This window comes from Hemibagrus wyckioides, linkage group LG02 (assembly GCF_019097595.1).
Source record: "Hemibagrus wyckioides isolate EC202008001 linkage group LG02, SWU_Hwy_1.0, whole genome shotgun sequence".
In the NCBI taxonomy this organism is placed as follows: Eukaryota; Metazoa; Chordata; class Actinopteri; order Siluriformes; family Bagridae; genus Hemibagrus; species Hemibagrus wyckioides.
Window position 1 is genome coordinate 20,809,631 of NC_080711.1, and position 25,261 is coordinate 20,834,891.

At 37.7% G+C, this 25,261-nt stretch overlaps 1 protein-coding gene, 2 pseudogenes and 3 gene segments (V, D, J or C); 5 read left to right on the forward strand and 1 right to left on the reverse strand.

Annotated features, from left to right (window-relative positions):
• Window positions 1–4,250: 4,250 nt before the first annotated feature.
• LOC131370421 (Ig heavy chain V region 914-like) lies at window positions 4,251–4,765 on the forward strand. The segment is given in 2 exon segments: window positions 4,251–4,350; window positions 4,446–4,765. Coding segments are annotated over 2 exon segments (372 nt in total).
• Window positions 4,766–5,978: 1,213 nt separating this feature from the next.
• Window positions 5,979–8,742, forward strand: LOC131362284 (uncharacterized). Of its 3 annotated transcripts, none has more exons than XR_009206155.1 (2): window positions 5,979–6,884; window positions 7,552–8,742. XR_009206155.1 is itself a non-coding variant. In XM_058404229.1 (2 exons), exons 1-2 carry the CDS (start codon window positions 6,111–6,113, stop codon window positions 7,753–7,755), a joined length of 528 nt encoding a protein of 175 aa, XP_058260212.1. In that variant the 5' UTR covers window positions 6,096–6,110; the 3' UTR covers window positions 7,756–8,588. The 3 variants fall into 3 exon arrangements, 2 of the variants coding, with proteins under 2 accessions (XP_058260212.1, XP_058260203.1); XM_058404229.1 differs by having other exon boundaries at window positions 6,096–6,434; window positions 7,552–8,588; XM_058404220.1 differs by having other exon boundaries at window positions 6,096–6,659; window positions 7,552–8,585.
• A 2,745-nt stretch (window positions 8,743–11,487) lies between these two features.
• Window positions 11,488–15,764, forward strand: LOC131370429 (immunoglobulin heavy variable 3-74-like). The segment is given in 2 exon segments: window positions 11,488–11,542; window positions 15,448–15,764. Coding segments are annotated over 2 exon segments (372 nt in total).
• Window positions 15,765–18,294: 2,530 nt separating this feature from the next.
• On the forward strand, window positions 18,295–18,746 carry LOC131370832 (Ig heavy chain V region 914-like). The segment is given in 2 exon segments: window positions 18,295–18,340; window positions 18,430–18,746. Coding segments are annotated over 2 exon segments (363 nt in total).
• A 4,004-nt stretch (window positions 18,747–22,750) lies between these two features.
• On the forward strand, window positions 22,751–23,214 carry LOC131370455 (probable non-functional immunoglobulin heavy variable 3-38-3; annotated as a pseudogene).
• A 378-nt stretch (window positions 23,215–23,592) lies between these two features.
• On the reverse strand, window positions 23,593–25,249 carry LOC131370467 (piggyBac transposable element-derived protein 4-like; annotated as a pseudogene).
• Between the last annotated feature and the right edge of the window lie 12 nt (window positions 25,250–25,261).

The following is a 25,261-nucleotide window of genomic DNA, read 5'->3' on the forward strand; positions in this document are numbered from 1 at the left end:
GGGTGATGTGAACACCTAGGAACCAGAAACTGTCCACTCTCTCCACTTGGCTCCCGTTGATCATAAGTGACTCAGGCACTCAGGACTAGTAGTCCTCTATCAATTTCTTTGTCTTGCTGATGTTCAGGAGATTGTTCTCCTGATTTTTAATCTCCTCTAGATAAACCCTCTTACTGTTGTAATCTACCACACAATGATTCCTATGAATTTATAGGATATATAAATTAAATAGCTACATTTAGTAAAACAGGTTCTTGAACGTTTCCTAAGGTGTTCATTAGATATGTAAGGCATCTTCAAAAATTATTTGACTTGTGTTCCATTTCTGATAGAGAAACATTCTGTTGTAGGGATTTATAAAGTTACCTTATCATTCAGATAGCTATACAGTGAGCAGCATGTGGTTGTGGATTGAACACCTCCATAGTGGTCATGGACACTCCCTATTCAAATAGAGTCGTGTATAAACAGCATGTTCTTGGCTGCTCTAGTTTCCAGTGAGCTCTGTGATAGATAACACTCCATACACTTTAAATCTGGGTGAAGCAGAACTCAGAGAAGGATGATTTTAGGACAGTGTATTTTATTACTACTCATTTCATGTAAGTTTTTTTATGTAAGATAATTACTAGAATTATAATCATTATAAGATACCATTACCTAGTTCTACTCTTCTCTTCTAGATTCTTATGGACAGTTCCTGATCTCTGCTTCTGTGGTGAAGAGACCTGGAGAGTCGGTCACTCTGTCCTGTACTGTCTCTGGATTCTCAGTGGGAAGCAACTACATGAACTGGATCTATCAGAAACCAGGACAAGGACTGGAGTGGATTGTCAATGTATTGACAATGGCACTATGGCACTATATTCACTCTGTCACTGCAGGGCCAGTTCTCCATCACTAAAGACACCATTAAAAACATGCTGTACCTAGATGTGAAGAGTCTGAAAGCTGAAGACACGGCAGTTTATTACTGTGCACGAGACTCACACTGACACAACAGACTCCAGAGCTGTACAAAAACTTACACAAGGACGTCCTCATGAGCTGTAAATATTCCCTCAGCAGGAAGCTGCAGAGACATTTATTATAAAGAACAACATCTATTTACACTCAGCTTTGAGATCTTCTTCTTTATTCCAATCTCTTCTAGTAGTTATTAATATTAATAATAATTCCCATGTTATTTATCACATTTACATTATAATGTCTTGGCAAATCAGCTCCAGGACAATGATTCTGATGACTAGTTGTCTATATACTGTACTATTCATGCTTTTATTCTTCCTATTTCTTATGCCCAGCTGCAAGAACACTACAGGTCAATAGTTAATTCCTGAATTTGGAAACACAGAGTCTATTCAGCAGCACAGAATGAGAGATCATTGAGATCTCTGATGAGAGATCAAACGAAATGTACTTGTCAGGATCTCTACTACAAACGCCTGAATATAAAAATCACCTTTAGGGGGCAGCAGCACACTTGTTTTCACGAAGGATTCATGAAACTATGAAATCTAATAGATTAAGTTTTTTTATGCAAATTTGTCCTGTATTATAAAAAAAAAAAAAATCAGCCTCTTGCTCACCAGAAGTTTGTGTCACACGACTGAATCAAAGAGGTTGATGATGGGGCAGAGGGTCACTCACTACTACATCTTTGTTATAATGATAACCAAAGGTACCTGAGACTACTTTACTTTATATTTCTACCCTCAGAATATCTTGTCTGTGTTCGTGATCATCTTGGATTGTTATGTTTTATCTGCTAGGTGTCAGCAGTGATTAGATCAGACTGGACCAGTCTCCTGCTGTGGTAAAGAGACCTGGAGAAACTGTGAAGATCTCTTGTAAGATACACAGCTTTGATATGACTGAGTACTACATGCAACCAGGGAAAGCTCTGGAATGGCTTGGCCAGATGGATGCTGGCAAAAATCAACCAATATATACAGAGACTGTGAAGAACCAGCTCACCTTTACAAAAGATGTCTCAGCAAGTCTTGACCTCTAAGTACAACACAGTACTTAGAGGTCAAGACTCTGAGGACAGAGGACACTGCAGTTTATTACTGCGCTCGAGAAGCCACAGTGACTGGATCTAAGGAAGCAGCTGTACTAAAACCAGACACACATTTTCACACAGTGTTTATTTTGAACAAGTCACATGTACTGTTATCATTTATCTATTATGTTCTGTGGTTATTGAAAAGCTCAATTAGATTTTGTTTACAATTGATTATATTACAATCCAGAAATAAATAAATGTGTATTAAACAGTTTAATGTTTTCTTGAAATGTTGAAAATCTTACCCACCATTCAGACTCTCTAAAGACCAAGTGATGCCATTTCTGATCACCCATTATATCTGTACTTTTATACTGGCAGTTTGGCTTTAACAGCATCAACAATGTTCATTTTCTGGTTCTCTACATGACTCTAAATAAATTGCAGTTAAATTTCTCTGTCTGCATCTGCAGGTTTTATGTGTTCAGGAGTCCACAAGAGAACAAATGTCATTTCAGGAACACTGAGTGTACAGTTGTACAATTTACAGAAGACAAGTCACCTGTTTGATTCCTGATTCAATTTCTTGAAGAAGATCATTTTAAACTTTTGAATAAGAAAGAAGAAGAAGTATAGAGAATAGTTTCACTGTTGAGTTGTTGATAGATATTAGATTTCAGCTTTGCCTTCTGCTCACTAGAGATTACAATTCTTCTTCAGAATTTAAAAACACCTGATCTAGAATCTTCTCAGCTATTTCTCTCTGGATTCATCAGTTAAAGCCTCTAGAGTGCAGACTATACCAGAATGAACATCATGTTCTATTGAACGGTTTGATTATAATGTTAAATGTAGTTCATGCTGTTCAGAAAACACTGCAGTATTTCACCATGTCAGAGTCAAATTTGACATGAGAATCATTTCTGTGTTAATGTAATTCTCTAGAGTGCAGCTTACACATGACTGATAATGACATAAAGGATTGTTTATCTAATTATTATTATTTTCATGTATTACGGCAGAGATTCAGATGAATTTGAGGGAACTGGAAATAGATCAGTTTTCAACTGCTCATTAGTCTTCCTTCAACACAAACATGTTAGCTTCAGCTCCACTGCTGCTGCTGGCTCTCGCCCCCTGTGAGTGTTTGGATTCAAGCTTTATTATTTCATCTGATCCTTTCAGTTGGACATGTCAACCTTTTCTTTTTCTCTTTTCACAGTTCTGTGCTACTGAGCTCATCCAGCCAGACTCACTGCTTATAAAGCCAGGAGACACTTTAACCATCACCTGTAAAGTGTCTGGAGCTTCTATTACTGATAGCAGCAGTCACTATGGAACAGCTTGGATTCGACAACCTGCAGGAAAAGCTTTAGAATGGATCAACACCATTTATTATAATGGCAGTGTTAATAAGAAAGATTCACTTAAAGACAAGTTTGTGGTTTCTTGAGACACTTCCAGTAACACTGTGACCTTAGGGGGACAGAACATGCAGACTGAAGACACAGCTGTGTATTACTGCGCTCGTGATCCACACAGTGACACGACAAGCTGCAGTGCAATTCACTTCTTAAATTAAATAACAAACAACATTTTACCAAGTAACTAATTCCCACATTACAAACACTTACAGTCTAAACACTCAGCTAATTATTTAACAAAAACTAATAAAAAGTTTACTCAGTTCATTGTTATGAAGAATATGTTGCTGTTTGAAATGAAAAATGTCTGAATGTCCAGTTAACATTCCATCTGTTTCACATGTTTGAAAGCAGTTTTTACTTCATATAACTGAGTTCAAATTGATACAATAATTCCTCCAATAATGTTGAGTCAATAAACAACAAGATACAGAGAGAGGTATTAGAAGAACAAAACACGTCCACACATGCTACTGTATCCCAGCACCCTGTCCTTGATTATTTTCATACAACATCATGCCCCATGTGTTTTATTCCTTACTTATTCTGTCACTGAGGTCTTCTGCTTCTGCTGTATTTTAGATAAAGGTGAAATTATTCTCAATACAGGACTGTTACTGATTTCTGATGCATAGAGAGGACAGCTTTCTCTCGTGTGAACGAAACAGCATGAAACACACCCAGAGTCTTACAGGAAGCTTTTTCTCATCTCAGCTGTTCCCCTGTGAATGTTTTTATATCTCTAGTGGGCGTGTCATGCAAATGAAATCCTGCATTTGAACCATTTATACTGAAACATTCAGCCCAACAACATACCAGCAGTTTGTGTTCATTTACAGCAGCAGGAATCATTTTAATTCTTTGAGATGGGACTAGGCAGTGTTTTGAGTTACTTTTCTTTAGCAATCTTCATTCAATGTTAGTATAATTATTCATTTCATATAGAGCATCATTTTAAGGATTTTCATATTTGCTTTTTTAACATGAACATAAATGTTTGTATGTTCTTGCAGATTCCTGCAGTCAGACACTGACCGAGTCTGATCCAGTGATCATCAAACCTGATCAGTCTCATAAACTGACCTGCACAGCCTCTGGATTAGACATTAGTAGCCATTACCTGGCTTGGATCAGACAGGCGCCTGGAAAAGGACTGGAATGGGTTGCAAGCATCTACAGTAGTAGTTACATATATTACTCCAGCACTTTTAAGGGCCGCTTCACCATCTCCAGAGACGACAGTAAGAAGCAGGTGTATCTGCAGATGAACAGCATGAGGACAGAAGACACTGCAGTTTATTACTGCGCTCGAAGTGGATACTACACACAGTGATACTTCCCCTTAGACATCAGTACAAAAACACATACTTGCTCTAGTCACATGATAAACCCACATTTTCAGATCCAAGGAGGTCAAAGGAACAAAATGGTGTTTGATTTCCCTGTGTGTCTGCAGTCTGTGTATATGAAATCATCTTTTAACATCTCATTAATACGCATTCAGCTTGAGTTACAGTGATACACAGTGATGGATTAAAAAGACATGAGATCTAATGAGTAAAGAGTAGTGATGAACCTGACAGCATGAAACACACCCAGAGTCTTACAGGAAGCTTTTTCTCATCTCAGCTGTTCCTCTGTGAATGTTTTTATATCTCTAGTGGGCGTGTCATGCAAATGAAATCCTGCATTTGAACCATTTATGCTGAAACATTCAGCCCAACAACATACCAGCAGTTTGTGTTCATTTACAGCAGCAGGAATCATTTTAATTCTCTGAGATGGGACCTGACTGACTCACCCCAGTTAAATGATCCGATTCTGCATATTAACTCATGATTCATGAGTCCAAGGTTTTTTTTTATGAAACAATACAGAACATTATATATTATACATTAACATTATTGCAGTTCTTAAACATAGCAGAGAAAAAGCGGACTCGCAGAGCCGGGTCATAGACTGATTCAGCTGATTCTCAGTGGACTCGTGGAGCCGGGTCATAGACTGATTCAGCTGATTCTCAGTGGACTCGTGGAGCCGGGTCATAGACTGATTCAGCTGATTCTCAGTGGACTCGTGGAGCCGGGTCATAGACTGATTCAGCTGATTCTCAGCGGACTCGTGGAGCCGGGTCATAGACTGATTCAGCTGATTCTCAGTGGACTCGTGGAGCCGGGTCATAGACTGATTCAGCTGATTCTCAGTGCACTCGTGGAGCCAGGTCATAGACTGATTCAGCTGATTCTCAGCGGACTCGTGGAGCCGGGTCATAGACTGATTCAGCTGATTCTCAGTGGACCCGTGGAGCCGGGTCATAGACTGATTCAGCTGATTCTCAGCGGACTCGTGGAGCCGGGTCATAGACTGATTCAGCTGATTCTCAGTGGACCCGTGGAGCCGGGTCATAGACTGATTCAGCTGATTCTCAGTGGACTCGTGGAGCCGGGTCATAGACTGAGGCCTAGTCCACATGTACATGGGTATTTTTAAAAACAGAGTTTTTCCTCCTTCATTTTTAAAAAAAAATCTTGTCCACATGAAAACGCAAAAACGCAGTCTGAAGCACTGTCAAGAGCATGCCAAACCAACAGGTGGCAATATAATCTCAACCGTAAAGCCATGTTGGCCAATCAGAAGCCTGAGAAAAATGTTATTACCGGTTCTGCTAGGCTAACAACATGGCACACCGAGGAAGGGGAGAATCATATGTGTGGACTGATAATGAAGTAAAATTATTTCTTAATGTCACAACTGAATATAAAAATACCAAAACACAGGAAAACGTGGACTGGGAGTCTTGTCAGTCCAAGTACGCTGACGTCCTAGCTCTTTTCCTTGAGCAGTACCCTCAAGGAAAAAACACAGATTTTCCTCATCGCAAAGAGGATATAACCAGGGCCATCATCACCAGCAAGCTAAAGGTGATACGGGGGAAATACAGACAAGCGGTGGACTCCGGTCGGAAAAGCAGTCACGGCAGAGTGGTTCTACTCTACTTTGAAGTATGTGAGCTGATAAGGGGTGGTTCACCAGCAACGACTACCATTTCATCTGGTATAGAAACGACAGATGTTATTACGGCTTCTCATTGCAGATCGGATTCTGCATCTTCATCTACACTTGACTTGTCGTTTGTGGAAATGTCTTCTGTGTCTGATAAACTTCAAGAGTCTGACGGCAGCAATTTGGCCCCCTCGGTGGTGAAGGAGAGAAGAGATCTACTTCATGTATTTTAGCGTTTAATCGTTGATCATTAAGCAAATGCATATGTTTATAAAAGTAAACTGCAGACTAACTCTATATGCCTACCAGTACTGTGTAGAAGAATATAAATATCAGTAAAAGTAAAAGTGCAGAATGGCCCCTTTTAGAATAACAGATTTTTTTTTTTACTGGATTTTAAGTATTGATGTATTAATGTGCTCATCTCTTTAGTGAAACATTTGGTAAAGGTAGGGCTCATCTTACTTTTTATACTGTTGAGTATTAATATTCTGAATCTGCAAAGTAATAACTGAGTTATCAAATAAATTTACTGGAGTAAAAAGTACAATATTTGCCTTCAAAACAGAGTAGTACAAAATGGAAATACCCAAAATATAATTACCTCAAAACTGTACTTAAAAGGATAGTTCACCCAAAAATGCAAAATCATTTACTCACCCTCAAAACCTGTATGAGTTTCTTTGTTCTGTTGAACACAAAATAAGATATTTTGAAAAAGTTGGTCCCCTAACAGCTGATGGCACCCATTGACTTCCCATAGAAGGAAAAAATACAATGGAAGTCAGTGGGTGCCGTCAACTCTCTGGTTACCAACATTACTTAAAATATCTTCTTTTGTGTTCAGCAGAACAAAGAAACTCATACAGGTTTGGAACAACATGAGGGTGAGTAAATGATGACAGAATTGTGTTTTTTGGGTGGACTCTCCCTTTAAGTACAGTAATTGAGTAAATATACTTGGTTATATTCCACCAATGGTGTTGTTGTGAACCACAACACATGTAGTTATGTGGCTAACTTATTCGTTGTAATGTATATTGTCATTCTTGCCTATGTAGTTTTAACATTATGTATGCTAGCTTGAAAAAATTATTTTAATCTACTCTTTTCAAGGCAAAACTCAAAGCACACAAACAGGACAGACTTAAAAGAAAGCTTCCAGCTGAGACACAGTTGCTGTATGCAGTCGAAGAAGACATCCAGATGAAAAAGAGAATTTTGGACATGATGGAGACATCGGAGAGGCATGCTTCTGAAAATTTCAGGAAATTATCTACTAGTCTTGAGAGTCAATTGCAGATGGATTTTCACTACTGAGACAAGTTATAATGCATCCACTACCACAACCATTCAACGTGCCACCATACCAAACCAGGGGCCCTTATGGACGCATCTATGCATCTACACCACCACTCAACATTATAGCTGCCACATTTCCACCCAACACTACACCTTCCACATTTCCACCAAACACTACTATAAGTCTATCACCACACACACCTGGCTCTACCTCACCTGTACAGAGATACGGGCAGTTTTCCATCACACAAGCCCTTTTTCTGGATGACATTTGAAATTCTTGCCACAAAACATTAGAAGGCTATGGTTTGAGCTGCATCTTTGTATTTTATTCATTTTTATTTATTGTTTTTTTATTATTATTAATATACTTTAGAGTCATGACTAAGTAAAACTTTGTGTTTAAAGACTGTTGCTGAAATCCACCTGTTCTTGAGTTGTTGAATGTGTTGTGTTAGCTGTTAGGCAGCTCCGATATTCTATATACAAAACAGCTAGCACTGGAATATAAGAAGTCTTTAATGGGCTGTCAGACCTTTTAAATTTTGTTGTACAAAAGTTTTTCTGTAAAGACAGCTCATTTTGTACTATCTTGTAATTTGCAAGTGCCTTCCTCATTACATGGGTTTTTGATTTTGTTTCTTAGTTGCTGTCTTGGCCCGCCAACAACATGATTTTGCCACCTACTTTATTTAACCCTCAATTTTAGGTTATGAGGTCAGGTTATGCTACTTTATTTTATTTTAAGTGGATGTTGGTGACACCAAAATGAGCTGACAATGCTCATTAAGTTCATTTGTTAAATTGTGCTGAAACAGTATTCAGGCAAGTTATAACATTTTGTGCAGTGGCTGTTTCAGTGCCAACAATATCAAAAATTTATTCAATAAAAAAAAAAAGTTCAAAAACTGTACAGATGTCCATGTTATTATTTAACATAAGATTAATGCTCTGTGCTATAAGTGCTGTAATCTCAAGAACATGACAACCACATACAGCTTTCATTTTAAATAAAATTGTGTTAACAATGATTACCTGTGGGAATGGAAAAAAAAAAACGTTTAACTTAACACACTTTTTTACATGTTCAGGTTTGACTGGCATGTAACACACACATACAGTGCAGAGAAGACTGGTATAAGCAGCCAACAGAAAGAAGTCATTTTATGGATCAAGGAATTCTGTAAGCACTCTCCTGACCCTCTTCCCCTCTCCTGTGATGCAGTCGGCTCTGAAATAAGTCTGTGTGTCTGGCTGGTTGTCCTTGTCATGCTGAATTGACTTGATGTTCTCGCCCATCATCTCCTTAGTGACCTCACAATAGTTATGGAGCACAAAACAGGCACAGATGACAAAGGGAAGGTCATTTAGATTAATGTCCATCTCCCTGTCCAACACAAACCGTGCTTTCAGTCTGCCAAAAGCACATTTAATGAACATTCTAGCTTGACATAAGGACAGTCCAAAATACTGTTCCTGAACAATGCTCCCCCCATTTTCATACTCCTTCATCAGGTAGGGATATGCCTAGGCAAAGGATATGCTGGGTCCCTGAGAAGGAAAACTGGAATGGGTTCCTCATGTTCTAGAATTTGTTTTTTTGAGGAAGGGATTGTGCCATTTTTCAAATGTGTGTTGAGTATGGAGTTTGCAAAAATAAGGGCATCGTGGACACTACCCGGCCATTTCACAATGACATCAAAAAATGAACACTTGTAGTCACACGCAGCCTGAATGTTAAGAGAGAATCTCCCCTTTCTGTTCAAGTAATCCATAGCATAAGACATGGCTGTCTTATTTCCACGAGTCCCATCCACAGCACCGGTGCACTGACGGATGCCATGGGCTCGGTGAAAGCCTGCTACAAGTTCCTCTACTTTGGACTCAGTGACAGGTAATTGTATATAGACAGGGCCCAAATGGACTGTAATAGCTTCACACACTTGCCTTACTATTTTTGACACCACCTGTCTTGACAATCCAAAGGCGTTTGCCGTCTTCCGTAATCTCCCCATGTCAGCTAACTTTTTTTACAACGCTGACAGGTGATCTCATTACAGTTGTCTTTTCTTCAATGTGTGGGTGAAGCAGCTCACTCAAAGACAACAGCGATGTCCTTGACATGCGAAAATTCTCTCGCCATTTTTCAGAAATGACCATTTCATTCTCGAACTTCTCCCACCAACTAGAGTTCAAAACCGGCGACGATGGCGGCGAGATGGGTGTCGAGGGAGAGTTGTCATAAGCAGTGACCGGCGTAGGATTGCGTTCTGACATCTCTGTTCCGCAATGTAATGGAAAAACTGGGCATGTATCTGAATACATGTTAGAAGCCCTGTTAGCGCAGTTATCAGCAGCAATATTTTGGCTACATCCGCCATTGCACAGACTTGTTTCATGTAAACAAAGAAGACAGTGGCGCACAATCTGACATCAAACAAAGGAAACAACGGCGCGTACACTGACGTCACAAGCCAAAAATCTCCGGTTTCTCTGTCTACACGATAACACTGAAACCGGAGTTTTTAAAAAACTTCACCCTGGCAGGAGTTTTCAAAAATGTTCGATTTCAGTGACCTGATGCTGCGTTTGCATGTGGATGAACGGCCAAACCGCATAAAAAAAGCTGCGGTTTTAAAAATACCCGTGTTCGTGTGGACAGGGCCTCAGTTTCTGCAGATACTGTACACTGCAGTCAAAACTTGTTAAAAAAAACAAAACAGAAAAACAATGATCTATCCATTAGAAAAATGTATTTTTTAAACAACAAGTTTTATGACAATATGATGAAAACAAATAAAGACTATTGAATTTGAAATTTATGTTTTAAAAGTTTTCAATAGAATCCTTTATGGAGACTTGTGGCCTTATGACTGTCAGGGCACTACAGTTAGGGCCACTAAAGTAGGGGTGTCAAGCTCAGAAAAAAAGAAGTTTATTATAAGAACTTGTGCCAATCAAATGAGAGGGCTATCTTAAAATGTTTAAAGCCTTTTACTAGCATTAACAACAACAACAAAACAACTTCCCTGCTTAATCCCCCCTACCCCGCATCACCAACACACCCCTGCCCACAAGTAGCTGAAATTAAGTAGATTACCTTTATGTGTAAAATATTTTGTGGATCTATTCTCAAACATGAGATTTGTATATATATATATATATATATATATATATATATATATATATATATATATATATATATATATATTTGTTTGATATTTGTTTGTTTGTTTTATTTAACTTCTTTGGAGAAGTTTTTGACTGTTGGTTGGTTGTTTGGACAAAACAAACCTTGCAATTAAACAAACATTCCCTGATTTTCTTTACAGAACAAACAATAAAAAGAAATCATGACAATAATCAGAGAATTACTCCTGTATAAAAATAATTGGTAATAAGTCCTGTACAAATCAATCATATAATATATAACATTCACATGATGACAGTCATCTTACCTGTTTTTGCGGGAGTCTTCTATATTTTGTTGTTAAGAGTCGGTTGTGGGTCATCATCATCATCATCATCATCATCATTCAAATGATTCTTCAGTTTTCGTTTTGATGCCATGATGACGTTTGACTTGAAAATTTCTGCTGTCATGATTCTAAATTAAATTGAAACTTTTGAATTGCTGGGTGAAGTGTTTCCTGATTTTCCTTGTCAGCCAATCAGAGTTGGGGACGAAATTTATACCGCGCGTGCTTGCTCGTTTCACTTGAATGTAGGTGCGCGGTGCTAGCGGTCGAAATGTCGTTCCAGTTCGCTATTTTTTACCTCTTTAATAAAACGGTAAAGGTGGAAAGTACGTCGCACATTGTTGGTTATTCTGACCAACAAATTAACCAAGTGACATCCGAGCCAGACCTTGACAGCGACGATAATTGGCATGAAATAAAATGGCCCAGCAGAAAAGAACCAGAAAAGACAGTTTTTTTTTTTTTTCTCACAAAAGCACGCCTCTCCAAAATGCATGAGGATTTCTTTCACATTGTGAATATATTCTTGTCCATATTTTCTCTCTTTTTTAAACTACACAGTACACATTTTCTGGCAGGCAGTGCAAGCCAGAATTAAAGAGGCAGCCAAGGGCCAGGTGATACAAAACCTGAAGACTTCCCTTTCAAAGAAGAGGGCCATATCCACACAAGATCACCACATCAGTTCTGACGATGAAAGGCCACAACTTAATGATGGTGTAAGCTTTCCTGTGCAGTTGGCTAAATTTTATGTTGTGTGGTGCAAAGTGCTTTATAATAATGCAAATATCAACAGGTGTGGTATACTGAGACAAGCAATCAAAGATACAAGAAACAAAGTTTGAGAATTTAATTTTTTTTTTTTACTTTATAAACATTTTTATCCAGGAAATGCACACAACAGCAGCTACAAAAGTTGTTACCCGTGGCATCATCTCCTGATCTTCACCACAGTTCTGATGACGCCACAAACATAGGGAGTCCACAACATCCTGACATTGTAAGTTATACTTCCGCATATCATAGCTGTTTGCTGTGTACTCTCTCAGACATGTTTTCTTTGTGTTTTATTGTCATTCACAGCTCTGTGTCCTTTTCATTTTTCAAAATTCCAGGGATGAAGAGATGCGTTTACCCTCAACTCAGAGAATGGCAAGTACTTTTATATTGGTGCTTTTAATGATAGGTCAAATAAAGTTTTCACATCATTACATTGTATCCGACTGTGTAATTTCCCTCAAGACTTTGAGGGAAGAACAGAACTTGAACAATTGAACAATTGTACAATCTCATGTTGTCCCTCAGTCTTACTTAATTTTATTCATCCAGATTTTACAAGATTTTTTTATTCTAAACATTTGTGTCACTCTATATTACAAGATATTAGTCCCACTGTTTGGTACTGTGTTATACATGTTAATATGGTTTAATGTGATTAATCTTATTCAAACAAAAAAGCCTGGTATTCCATTGGTCTTTGTGTTGCAGGAGTTATATGATAATACCGGTCATGGCATGTGGGAGTAGATGAGATCATGGCATCCCTTCATGGTAGGTGTTCAGATGGGCATGGGTGGGGTGACAAAATACATTGTGTTCATTGAATTAATGAAGGAGTGTATGGAGTGTGTTTGGACATTGATACCTTCACCCAGTGGGACCCCCTCATCCACAACCTCAATGTTATCTTTCTCATAGAACTATGAAACTGAAATGGTACGTTACAATTAACTGATGAACGCATCTATTTATTAATAGTCATTGTTCATTCGTGGATATATAGAACGCTGAATTTGCACCACTTTGTAATCATAGCTTGGTGATTTACATGGTAAAATATGTCAGTAAATCCTGATCTATGTGTCTGATTTCTCAGACTCGGATTAGTTTGCTATATTCATTTAATTATTTGCAATTAACCACATAGTCAGCGGAGGGCATAATCTGACAATTTCTCTCTCACACACACACACACACACACATTTGAGGTTATAATAATCTGCAAGATTATTCAACTTCAAGAAACATACATAGATGCTACAGTATATATGAATTAGGATTTTAATTTTCACAATTTATTTAACAAGGATGTCAGTAGGGTTTAAAACCCATTGTCCATTTGCATAGTGGAGATATTTTGGGTTGATTTGCTTAGCAGTTTTGGAGTGTATTTGTATGTTAGGCTCTGATACTTACAGCTGGGGTAAGAGATTAGAAACTATGAACAGGAACTTTACCCAGGAAAATGTGCATTTCAAATAGTCTAACTGTAACCTATCACTAACACACAATGCAGTAGGTATCTTATTTAATCAGTAATAACCTTGACTAATAACGTTCTTGTTGTGATTTTCATGATGAAGAGGAATTGTAGGCCATCCTTCCCTAAAAACACTGAGTTCCTTAATAATTAGTTACTGCATATCAATTAGTTAAAGATCTGGACTCTGAACTGAAAGGTTTTTATCAATTTAAATGCTTAAAAAGAGTCCTAGAGTCATTAATTACATTGAATTAAGCTGCAGGTGACTGGCCACTACAAGGACATCAGTAGTGTTTAAAACCCATTGTCCATTTGCACAGTGGAGAGATTATGCTGGCTGTTTACAGAGTGTACTGACTTTAACAAGTGTAGTTATTTGTTTGCTTTTTAATTGAAGATCAGACATTTTACAGTTCATGCAGATGCCCTTATAATTCCAGAAGGTTGACAAACTTAAATACATTTATGAATATTATTTGCATTACAGTTTAATGATTGTTATACAAACAGGATGCACCTGTTCTTTTAGCTGCCCTGCTGCCTGTGGTTTCTTACAGTGAAACTACCATAAAATGATTTACAAAAGAAATATGAAAAACAAATTCATATATTTATATCATTTATTTATTTTATTTAATTGCATCATTTTATTTTATTTTATTTAATTGCCTAGAACTAATACTTATTACCTGTTCCAGCTTAGTCTTTTGAAAGTGACCTACAGCTCTGGAAAAAAGACACCACTACAAAATAATCAGTTTCTTATGTTTTTTTCTTACAGGTTCATGTATTGGTAAGATGAACAGGTTTGTTTCATTTTTTGTGAACTGCTGACAATATTTCTCCTAAATTCAAAATATAACTATTGTTATTTAGAGTGGATATTTAAAGGAAATGGCAACATATCAAAATAACTCATGCAGTATTTGCAGAGCTTTAATAACTCAAATAAAACAAAATGCAAATAATTTGTAAAAAAAAAAAAAAAAAGTGTTAATGCTTTGGCTAAATAACATTAAGAAATCAGTATTTGGTGGAATAACCCTGATTTGCATGTGTTTTGGCTCCATGCTCTCCACCAGTTTCTCACATTGCTGTTGGGGAACTTTATACCACTCTTTTTTGCAAAAAAGCAAACAGCTCAGCTTTGCTTGATGGTTTATGACCATCCATCTTCCTCTTGATGACATTCCAGAGGTTTTCAGTAGGGTTCAAGGCAGTGGTATCTTATTTTTTTCAAGGGCTGTATAACAGATTAGGGGCTCTTCATAAGTAACTAAAGACAAATGCAGGCTATTAATGGCTGGAACAAGGCAACATGACACCCCACTGAGAGGAGGGGAGGGAACTCAATGCACCATCTCCTTCAGATGCACATGAATATATTAAACATGGAAACTCAGTCATTCATGGTCACCAGTTCACCAAATAACCCCATTAATATTGTCTTAGCTTCCCCATGGCTGGCTAACCCATTATTCCTTGGAAAAAAAGGTGAGGTTGTGTCTTAGAACCCAGCCTGCTTAAACCTTATCTGTCTCTTTCTTCTCAAGCCAATCATGTAGAAGGCCCTAAAACCCAGAACAAAGTAAAGATTTCAACACTTCACTTTCAAGACTGACCTCACAGAAGTTTTCAGTCAAGTCACTGTACCAAAGTTACCACCTCACTGACCCTGGAACTGCTCCAATGAGCTTCTGACAGAGAATGCTTATCAACGTCAATGGTTTCTGGCATCATGATGCAAATCCAGATTGCTGAGTGTCACTGCAGTATTTATGTGAAGCTGAGCCAAGTGGAGCAATTGAGTCTCATCAACACTCGCCATGAATGAAGATCCCACTCTCTTTATTCCTGCTACTAATCAGCCTCATTAGTGAGTTTCTTAATTAACCTTTGATTAAGTTGTTTATTTGCAGGTATCTGTATTAAATATTGATTAATCTAATATTTTATTTACTCTACTAGGTGTGAAATGTCAAAGTCTTGAGTCATTACAAACAACAGTGCAGAAGAAACCTGGCGACACGCTGAGTCTCTCCTGCAGAGGATCTGGATTCACTTTTAGCAGCTACCAAATGCACTGGATCAGACAGCAGGCAAACAAACCACTGGTGTGGATGGGGTACATCTATACTGATGGCAGTAAAACTGGATATAGTACATCTTTTGAAGGGAGAACAGAAATCACCAGAGATAATTCCAACAGCATGGCGTATCTGAAACTCTCTGGGGTGACAGCAGAAGACACAGCTGTGTATTACTGTGCCCGAAGAGCACTGTAGCAGAAATGTGAGGAAACACTGTACAAAAACACTAGCATTGCTGCTGATTCATTTCATCTGGCCAATAGGTTTCAGAGACCAAACCATCTCTTCTATTTAAATAATGAATCTCCAGAGCAGCATTGTTTAAATAAGGGTTTATGATTTCCTCATTTATTTCATATAGATAATAAATGTTGCATAAATGCTTTTTCATGGAAGGATAATAAAAATGATCATTAAAAATTAGATAAAAAATGTTTAGATTATTCATTTATTTCTTATTACTTTTAGTAATTATGACAGAATGCAAACATTTAGTAGTCTTTCATTAACATCAAATGCATTTTGTACTTTTGTCTTCCACTAAAACCTGAAGAGAACTGAATTTCTACAAATAGCTCAATAATGAAACTATGGGGTTTGATATGTGGCTTGATCTGGGGATATCTCAGATATCTCTCACACACACATTTGTGGGTTTCAAGGCAGTGATGCAATTACTTCTCCATTGCAAGTTTCCTTAGAAAATTTTCATTGTGTCTTTAATTTAAACAATTTCAATATTAACATTGAAAAACTCTATTCAAACTATCAAACAGTAAGCAGCACTCTTGTGTGTTGTCTCTCCTGAAGCATCACACACTTCAATTTAACAAATATCATCAAACACTGAATCTCTTATAGTCAAATTCTCACAGAGGACCAACAAATGGAAAAAAATACGATAAATAAATAGTTTCAGTCACTGATTACTGAACATATCCAACACTACTGAAAACAAATCAGCAGTGGTGGGCCGTCAGGGTCAGCAAGTCCTTCTCTGCTGGCCTAAACAGCAGTGATCTGAATCACTGACTTGCATTTTAATATATTTAATATATTTTTCCATGAATGTGTATTAAATTATTCCCAATAGTCTATTCTCTACATTTCAGAGCTTTTCTCTTGGTTGCGCTGCTTCCAGTAGTGTATATTTATGATAAGAATATTTATCCAATCATATTTCAGCCAGTGGCTGACATCATGTGTTCCCAGAATGAAAATCTGCCTTAAGGCCTTCAGAATTAATAGTGCAGGCGCCTGGAGCTTAAAATAAGTGGCAATGAAATTGTTACGTTAACCAATCAGATTTTGAGTTGGCGTCACTGGGGCCATCTAGCAGGCATACGATTACGTCAGCAATTTCCCGTCCTTTGATTGGATAATTGGAGTAGTCAGAGGCAGCGACCCGCCCATATACATTGTTTCTATATTCACTGTGTCTCATTTCGGATGCTGCGTCCTCCGGAGATTGCAGTTTGCTGCTTAAGGCATCAAGAATGTCTTTTTTGAGAAAAGTAACCATAATAAAATTGACTGTTCCTTGTGAGGTGTGAAATACTGTAGACTAATTTCTTTTTTACTTTGCTATTTAACAGTTCATTAGTATCTATTGCTGTGGCATCCAGGAGCGATTCTAGAATTTTCATTTAAGGGGGGCTGTAGGGTATAATAGTATTCCAGTATACAGCATTCCACTGTATTGCATAGATGTGTATCACATTTGAGTACTGAATAAGCCTGATCACACACACTCACACACACATACACACACACACTCACACACACACACACTTGTCCTCTGATCCTCGCTCTGCGACGCCGCGGTCTGCAAATGGAACGAGCTGAAAGACGGGTCTGCCGCCGTTTCATATGAAGTTTAAAGGGGACTGAGGCAATCAAGAATTTGTGTACAGTTTATGGAGAATCGCTGAATTTTAGGAGGGCTGAGTAGAAATGTTAGGGGGGCTAAAGCTCCCCTAAAATGGGCTAGCGATGTCCATGGTGGCGTCATAATGATGGTATAGAGGTGGATTAATTCAGGAAGGACACCAGTGAAGGCCTAGGTGCGAGATGCACGGCCCGCCACTGCAAATCAGTAATCAAATAAAAAAAAAACATCAGTCAAGTTTTCAAGCACAACAAAGTGGAGAGCTTTGCTATTTGTGGATTCTCAATAACAAATTGTCTTATTAACTTCAAGAAAGAGAAAAGAGAGAGTCTAGTGAAGAAGCAACTGTATATAGCTGCTATAACATAAGTGATAATGGGAAATTAAATGTTTTACAGACATTTCACAATATAATAGAATATAATTATGAACAAAATAAATGTACAACATATTGTTCAGCACTTAATACAACTGGGATATTATAATTAAAGTAAAAACGCTGATTTAGGTTGTATTAGGAAAAAAAATAATAACTTCAAGGTGTGAGCTCTGACATCACGGCACTGTCACTGATCATTTTCTTGTAACAGCACACACCAAACTTTTTTTATCCCTTCTTTCTGTTATCTTATTTATACTATATTATGTGGTTTCCATACTTTTAGGTATTTAAAATAAGAAAGATTAGAAATGTTTAAGAAAAGCTTTTCTCCTATAAAAGAATTCAAAATCTTTTTAGCCTAAGATAAGGAGTGTCTCTATGCAAATGTCCTTCCCTGTTATATATTTAAGCAACGAAGACCAACAGCTTTTACTTCTTCTGCTTCAACACACACCATGATCTCTACATCCCTACTGCTGCTGCTGCTGGCAGCCGTACACTGTAAGTGTTTTTACATTTGACATGTAATACAGTTTTGATTCCTTAAAGCTTTTCACTTTTACATCATTAAAATAACTTTTCTTTAACAGGTGTTCACTGTGTTGAGCTGATCCAGACCGGATCCACAGTATTAACTCCTGGTCAGTCACTGACTCTGACCTGTAAAGTGTCTGGATATTCATTAACTGATAGCAGCTACTGTACAGGCTGGATACGACAACCTGCAGGAAAAACTCTGGAGTGGATCGGACATATATGTGGTAGCGGTGGCACTTACTACAGTGAGAAACTGAAAAGCAGGTTTCAGGTTTCCAGAGACACGTCCAGCAGCACAGTGACATTAACAGGACAGAACATGCAGACTGAAGACACAGCTGTGTATTACTGCGCTCGTGAACCACAGTGAGACAAATAAACAACATCCCTGTACAAAAACTCCTCATCCAGTGTTCATTATAACAGAATGTCCACAAGACACAACACTGATCTATAGAAGTCTTAATATAAAAACAATAATCCCACAAATGAGATCAAAGAGTTAGTAATGTTGTCAGTAATGTTGATTTAAAACCAATATTATCTCTAATATTGCTGCACATCATAAACACTAATATAATCATATCACTATCCTGAACTCTATATACTGTAGTGTCTTTGGCTAACAATAATCACCTAAACAAATTAGAATTAGTGTGATCATGTGTAAAAGCATTTTGACATGACTTTTGAGATGTACAATTCTTCCATTATGATAATAATCCTCAAAGATAAATTTAGTATTTAATAAAAATAATAATATATAAATAATAAATACTATTTCCACTTTCCACATACGATCAACATGTCCTCCATCAGATGAATCTCTTCCTTATGAATTAAATATAGCTTTAAGGCCTGTGATGGTTGCTCTCTCTTTACTCACACACATCCACCCAACATTTTGAGGTTTAAAGGCTCAAATCCACAGCCTCTGGATTTGACTTTGGTGCCTCTTAGATGTCTTGGATCAGACAGGCACCTGGAAAAGGACTGGAATTGATTGCAAAAGGGATTCCAGTTTTGGGATGCTTCACCATCTCCAGAGACAACAGTAAGAAGCAGGTGTATCTCAGGATAAACAGCAAGAGGACAGAAAACACTGCAGTTTATTTTTGTAACCATGTACCACAGTGATACTTGCCCTTAGACATCAGGACAAAAACACATACTTGCTTTAGTCACATGACAAACCCACATTTTCAAAAGCAGTGGATTCATGGAAGTCAACAAGCCAAATGTTTACAGTGTCTTTGACTTACATGCTGACTTTTACTGGACTGCTGTGAACATTGTCTGGACTGTGATACAATACTTTTGTAAGATTATTTAATTCATGTCTGAATATACACAATACCACAGCACCATAATACACATGGGTTTGAAATTGACATTGATATTAAATTCTTTAAGTCTGTAATGAGCTTCTGTCAGTATTGAAGTTCTCCTTTCATACTGTTTTGAAGTGTGAGACCTATGCAAGTAGTTGTTCACAAAACTAAGAAAGAGAGCTCAATGTCATTATCAATGAGACTCATACTGATCTCTATGACTCGCCTCTGTGTTTAGAAGATCATCTGAAACAAGCAATATTTCCTGAATTTTTTTATTATATGGAGACTAATAAAAAGTATATGTAAAAAAACACTCTATCTTATGCAATTACAGTATATTGATCTGACTAAGACATTTAATAAGAAGATAAATGTTGAGGTCAGAAGGTAAACATTGTGACAATAATAAAAGGCACCAGGCTGATCTGAGGAGGTTTTTGTACAGGCACTGCAGTTTTCTGTATCATTGTGTTATGGTAGCGCACACAATAATACACAGCTGTGTCTTCCATCTGCAGATTCTGACCATGGAGAGTCACCGTGTTACTGGAGGTGTCCTGTGTGATGCTGAACCTGTCTTTCAGTGACTCTGTGTACCCTGTGCTTCCACTGCTACAAATGACTCCAATCCACTGTATATTTTTCCCAGTAGCATGACAATGGTCAAAGCCTGTCCAGGCTGGACATTCACATGACCTGGCTGAGCAAAATTGATTGTGCCAAAATCAACTGCAATAAAAAATGTAAAAAGTACATATTAATCAAATTTCTCTAAAAAATCTCAAGAACAATTACACAAAGTACAACGATAGATGCTTTAAACAAATGTGTGAACTTACAAGATGCAGATATGCACAGCACCAGGAAATAAACAAGCAGCATGTTTGCTCTTGAGGCTGTACTGGTGGGATCTGCTCTTTGGTCATCAGGCTTTATTGAGGTGTAGTCAGGGACAGAGTTTATATAATGTTAGCGCACGCAAAATGGCTCTTTTCCTGTTTTGGTGTACAGGTTGAAGGGGCTGCTGGATATAGCTGTGATATTTCCTAATGTAATAGGTAGACTGTTTTTTTTTTACCTTAAACATCATGTGTATTATACAATAATTAGAATCAGGAATTTATTTAACATCAAAATATAACATTTAGATATCTGGTAGCATTTCGTTTGCATTTATCGAGAAGCCAAAATGCCAATGATCTTATGTTCATCATAATTTGTTGTCAAAGTTTGTAATTAGTTATAAATTCTTTTCATAGAGCATTTTTAGTTATTGTTAGCTAAGCAGGTGTGTTGTATTTCTGTTAAAATTATACAATGTCTGTAAAATCAGATTTACATTTTTTTTTTCAACGAAACCCTCATTCCAGGATACAGTATAAATTATTATTAAATTATAATTCTCTACTTGTTTGTTTTTATGCCTCTAGATGTCAGTCTTTGTAAAGAAGCCCTTCTCAGTATATTTTAACACATTCAGCATCTCTCTCTTTAAACACTCTAATCATTCTCCAGCTTCATTTAACTCAAATAACAGATAATTGCTTTTTTGGGACTCTGCAAAAGTGATCTATATTTAACAACAATATTCAGTTTATTTTATAAATTCTACAGTTATACTCACTTTTTGGGGTTTTATAAAATATTTAGAAAATAAATGATAAATGAGCAGGATCAGGAAAGTTTGTGTATTTATGCTTAGCATAGTGCAATAATACTTCAATACAAGCAGCAGGAGTGTTAGGGCACACTAGAAAATACCACAAGAATAACAGTTAATGACCTGAAAATGTGAAACATACAGTAAGCTTCGTCTCGGCTGTTCATCTGTGAATGTTTTTATATCTCTAGTGGGCGTGTCATGCAAATGAAATCCTGCATTTGAACCATTTATGCTGAAACATTCAGCCCAACAACATACCAGCAGTTTGTGTTCATTTACAGCAGCAGGAATCATTTTAATTCTTTGAGATGGGACTAGGCAGTGTTCTGAGTTACTTTACTCTAGCAATGTTTATTCATTGTTAGTATTATTATTTATTTCATATAGAGAATCATTTTAAGGATTTTTCATATTTGCTTTTTTAACATGAACACAAATGTTTGTATGTTCTTGCAGATTCCTGCAGTCAGACACTGACCGAGTCTGATCCAGTGATCATCAAACCTGATCAGTCTCATAAACTGACCTGCACAGCCTCTGGATTAGACATTAGTGGCTATTACCTGGCTTGGATCAGACAGGCGCCTGGAAAAGGACTGGAATGGGTTGCAAGCATCTACAGTAGTAGTAGTTACATATATTACTCCAGCACTGTTCAGGGCCGCTTCACCATCTCCAGAGATGACAGTAAGAAGCAGGTGTATCTGCAGATGAACAGCATGAAGACAGAAGACACTGCAGTTTATTACTGTGCCCGTGACACACAGTGATACTTGCCCTTAGACATCAGTACAAAAACACATACTTGCTATAGTTACATGACAAACCCACTTTTTCATTTTAATGGAGGTCAAACAATCTAAATGTTTAATCTAAATGAGTATCTAAGTATCTGAGTTAATCTATTAATTTAGATTGTTGTGAACATTGTCGGGACATTTACACTGATGCAAAGTTCCATACTTCAATTCAGAATTCATGCAATAAAAATATAAGCAACACACACAACAGTGTAGCTTTCCTGCATCCTTCAGGAGTCTGTGTAATGAGATCCAGTCAGTATAAATATTTTCCCTACATGCTGTTTAAAACACAGAAATATTTCACATTATGACAGAGTGAGAACTATGTAAACAGTTTAGAGTTTAAAAGTCATTTACATCATGAATTTAACTTTACTTATCCAGTTTTAAATAAATATAAAGTAACGTAAGCACCAAAGAAAATTTTTCACTGTGATTATTAAAAGCTGCAGAACACCATCATAACAATATGTAAATGAATATGCAAAATGTTCCCCTTACAGCTACATATAGAGAAATATCAGCCACGGTCACTGTGGGCTCTGGAGAGTTTAGCACTGCTTTTAGATAAAAGATGTTCCTTCCAGTTCTGCTGCTGCTGGCAGCTTCATCCTGTGAGTTTCACTTCAGTAATGAACTCAGAGCTGCTAGTAAATTACTGCAGTTATAACCTACTGTACATACATTTTTACTGAAATTGTGACATCTCTTTTTTTCAGATGTGGAATGTGCAGTAGAGCTCACTCAGGACACCTCAGTGATGTTAAAGCCTGGAGATTCTTTAACCCTCAGCTGTAAAGTATCCGGTTACTCAGTTACTGATGACAGCTACGCCACAGGTTGGATTCGACAACCTGCAGGGAAAACTCTGGAATGGATAAACTACATTTGGGGGGTGGAAGCATTATTCATAAAGAGTCTCTAAAAAGCAAGTTCAGTATTTCTAAAGATGCCTCCAGCAGCACGGTGACTCTGAGAGGACAGAACATGCAGACTGAAGACACAGCTGTGTATTACTGTGCACGGAGACCACACTGATGCATTTCCTTAAGTGTCACTACAAAAACACATGTGTACTGTAATCATACACTGAGCTCATATTTTCATAATCTATTTGTACTAAAAAACACTAAGACTGAAAAAACATTTTCTCACCAGTTCACAATTAAACAGCATTTACTTTTACTAAATTTACTAAATTTAACTTAGATTTTCACTCAACTAACTAAACACAAACTAATTTAAGCACCAAAGGACATTTTAATAAGTATGTGAATTTATTAACTTCACATATCTTTACAGTCTTAATTTTTTCTTCAAATGACTTCAGAGTTGGACACTGAGAGTGAAGAACAACCTCCATCATAAAGACATGGTTATAAAAGACTTAACCCTTGTATGGTGTTCATATTTTTGTTACTCAGCCAATGTTCGTGGGTCTGGTGGACTTTTTTGGGTCTTTAATTTAACACAATCACACAATTTTATGTTAAAATACTCAACAGATGTTTACTTTATCCCAATTACAAGCAATATAAACAACATATATGGTTAATATTTGCCCTTTCCCTTTGTTAGATCACATTAATGAAATACATTGCTGCTTGTTTTTATTTTGTTTTTTTAATAAAATGTAATTAAAAAAAAGAAATATCAATTATAAACAGGATATGACAAAACAATTCAACAAATTTACAAATGAAGCAAGGTTTTTCATAACTACTGATTCTTATTTATTTGAAGTTCATTAGAACTGTAACCCATTCAGGTCAGTTAACACAACATTAGCTGAATACAGTAACCATGTCAGTCTAGACAACACATCAGCCCCATTGAACACATTGCCTTTTCATACCATCCTATACAACACATGAGGGGCAGAGTTTTACTGTGTGTGTTGCATATACACTTTTTGCACTTGATGCATGCATATTGTGTTATTCTGTCCATCTTGGGTCCACACACTTCACAGCGCTTCTTTTTGTTGTTTGCTGGCTGCACCCTAGAACGCTGAAAAGATCAGGAACACCTAACATTAACACCTCACAATTGCAAGGCATGTGTGTTAGCATCACACACACACACACACTTCAGGCTCTGTTGATGGTGGTTCTGTAGATTGGGTGGATGGGGCACCAGCATTCTTCTCCTGAATCCTCCTTATGATGGCTGCAGATGCTGGGGTTCTTGGAACATGTTGTCTTCTCTGGATTTGAGGTCTCACCTTTCTCACCAAAATTGCCTTTCCCAGTTCCTCAAAAAAGAGGCGTCTCCTCTGGAGCTTCCATCGGTTCCACTCTGGGTTCAGCGCCATCAGGTTGCCAAAACCGTTGTACGCTGAGATGTCCAATATGTCAAAGAATATCACCAGTGGCCAGCATAGGGTCCTCCGTTTGCAGCTGTAGGCAGTCACCAGCTTGCCCATGTTGTCCACCCCACCTTTTGTGGCATTATAATCCATGATGATCTCTGGTTTTTGATGCTCCTGGCCACAGATTCTCCCATCCCTGTGCAGCACACTTATGAGTACCACATTCTTGCCTTTCGTTGGAACATAGGATACCAGGGATGTGTCAGACGTGTACAGGTGACAGGCTTGGTCTTTGTCAGCAGTTGGTGATGGGTGATCAGACTTGTTTTTTCGTATCGTTCCCACCATGGTCAGCTTCCTCTTTAGGAGTTCCTGTTCCAGTTTGAGCAATGTAAAAAATTGTCGCATGTGATGTTGTGTCCACTGAGTCATGTCCAGGACAACTCTCATTCCTTGACTCTTCTCAGCGGCTTCTCCATCAGGTTTCCCTGTGTAGACTTGTTGAAGTCCCAAGCATATGAGGAAGTGGCATCACAGGCAGCCCAGATCTTTACACCATATTTTGCAGGTTTAGATGGTATATACTGCCTAAAAGGGGCAACAGCCCCAAAATGGCATCAGCTGCTCATCACTTGTGACATTAGGCACACACACACACACACACACATAGAAACAGCAGGCCCAGACAGGAGGAGGACAGTGTACGTACACAGGACCAATTTCCACACATTTATTAGCCCCGGGTCCAGTGGACCCAAACATCCCGTATATAAT

Coding starts and splice junctions, on each gene's coding strand:
- LOC131362284 (XM_058404220.1), top strand. CDS start 6,111: ATGGCACACCGAGGAAGGGGAGAATCATATGTGTGGACTGATAATGAA. Junction 6,660..7,551: donor AGAGAAGAGATCTACTTCAT/GTATTTTAGCGT, acceptor ACTCTTTTCAAG/GCAAAACTCAAAGCACACAA.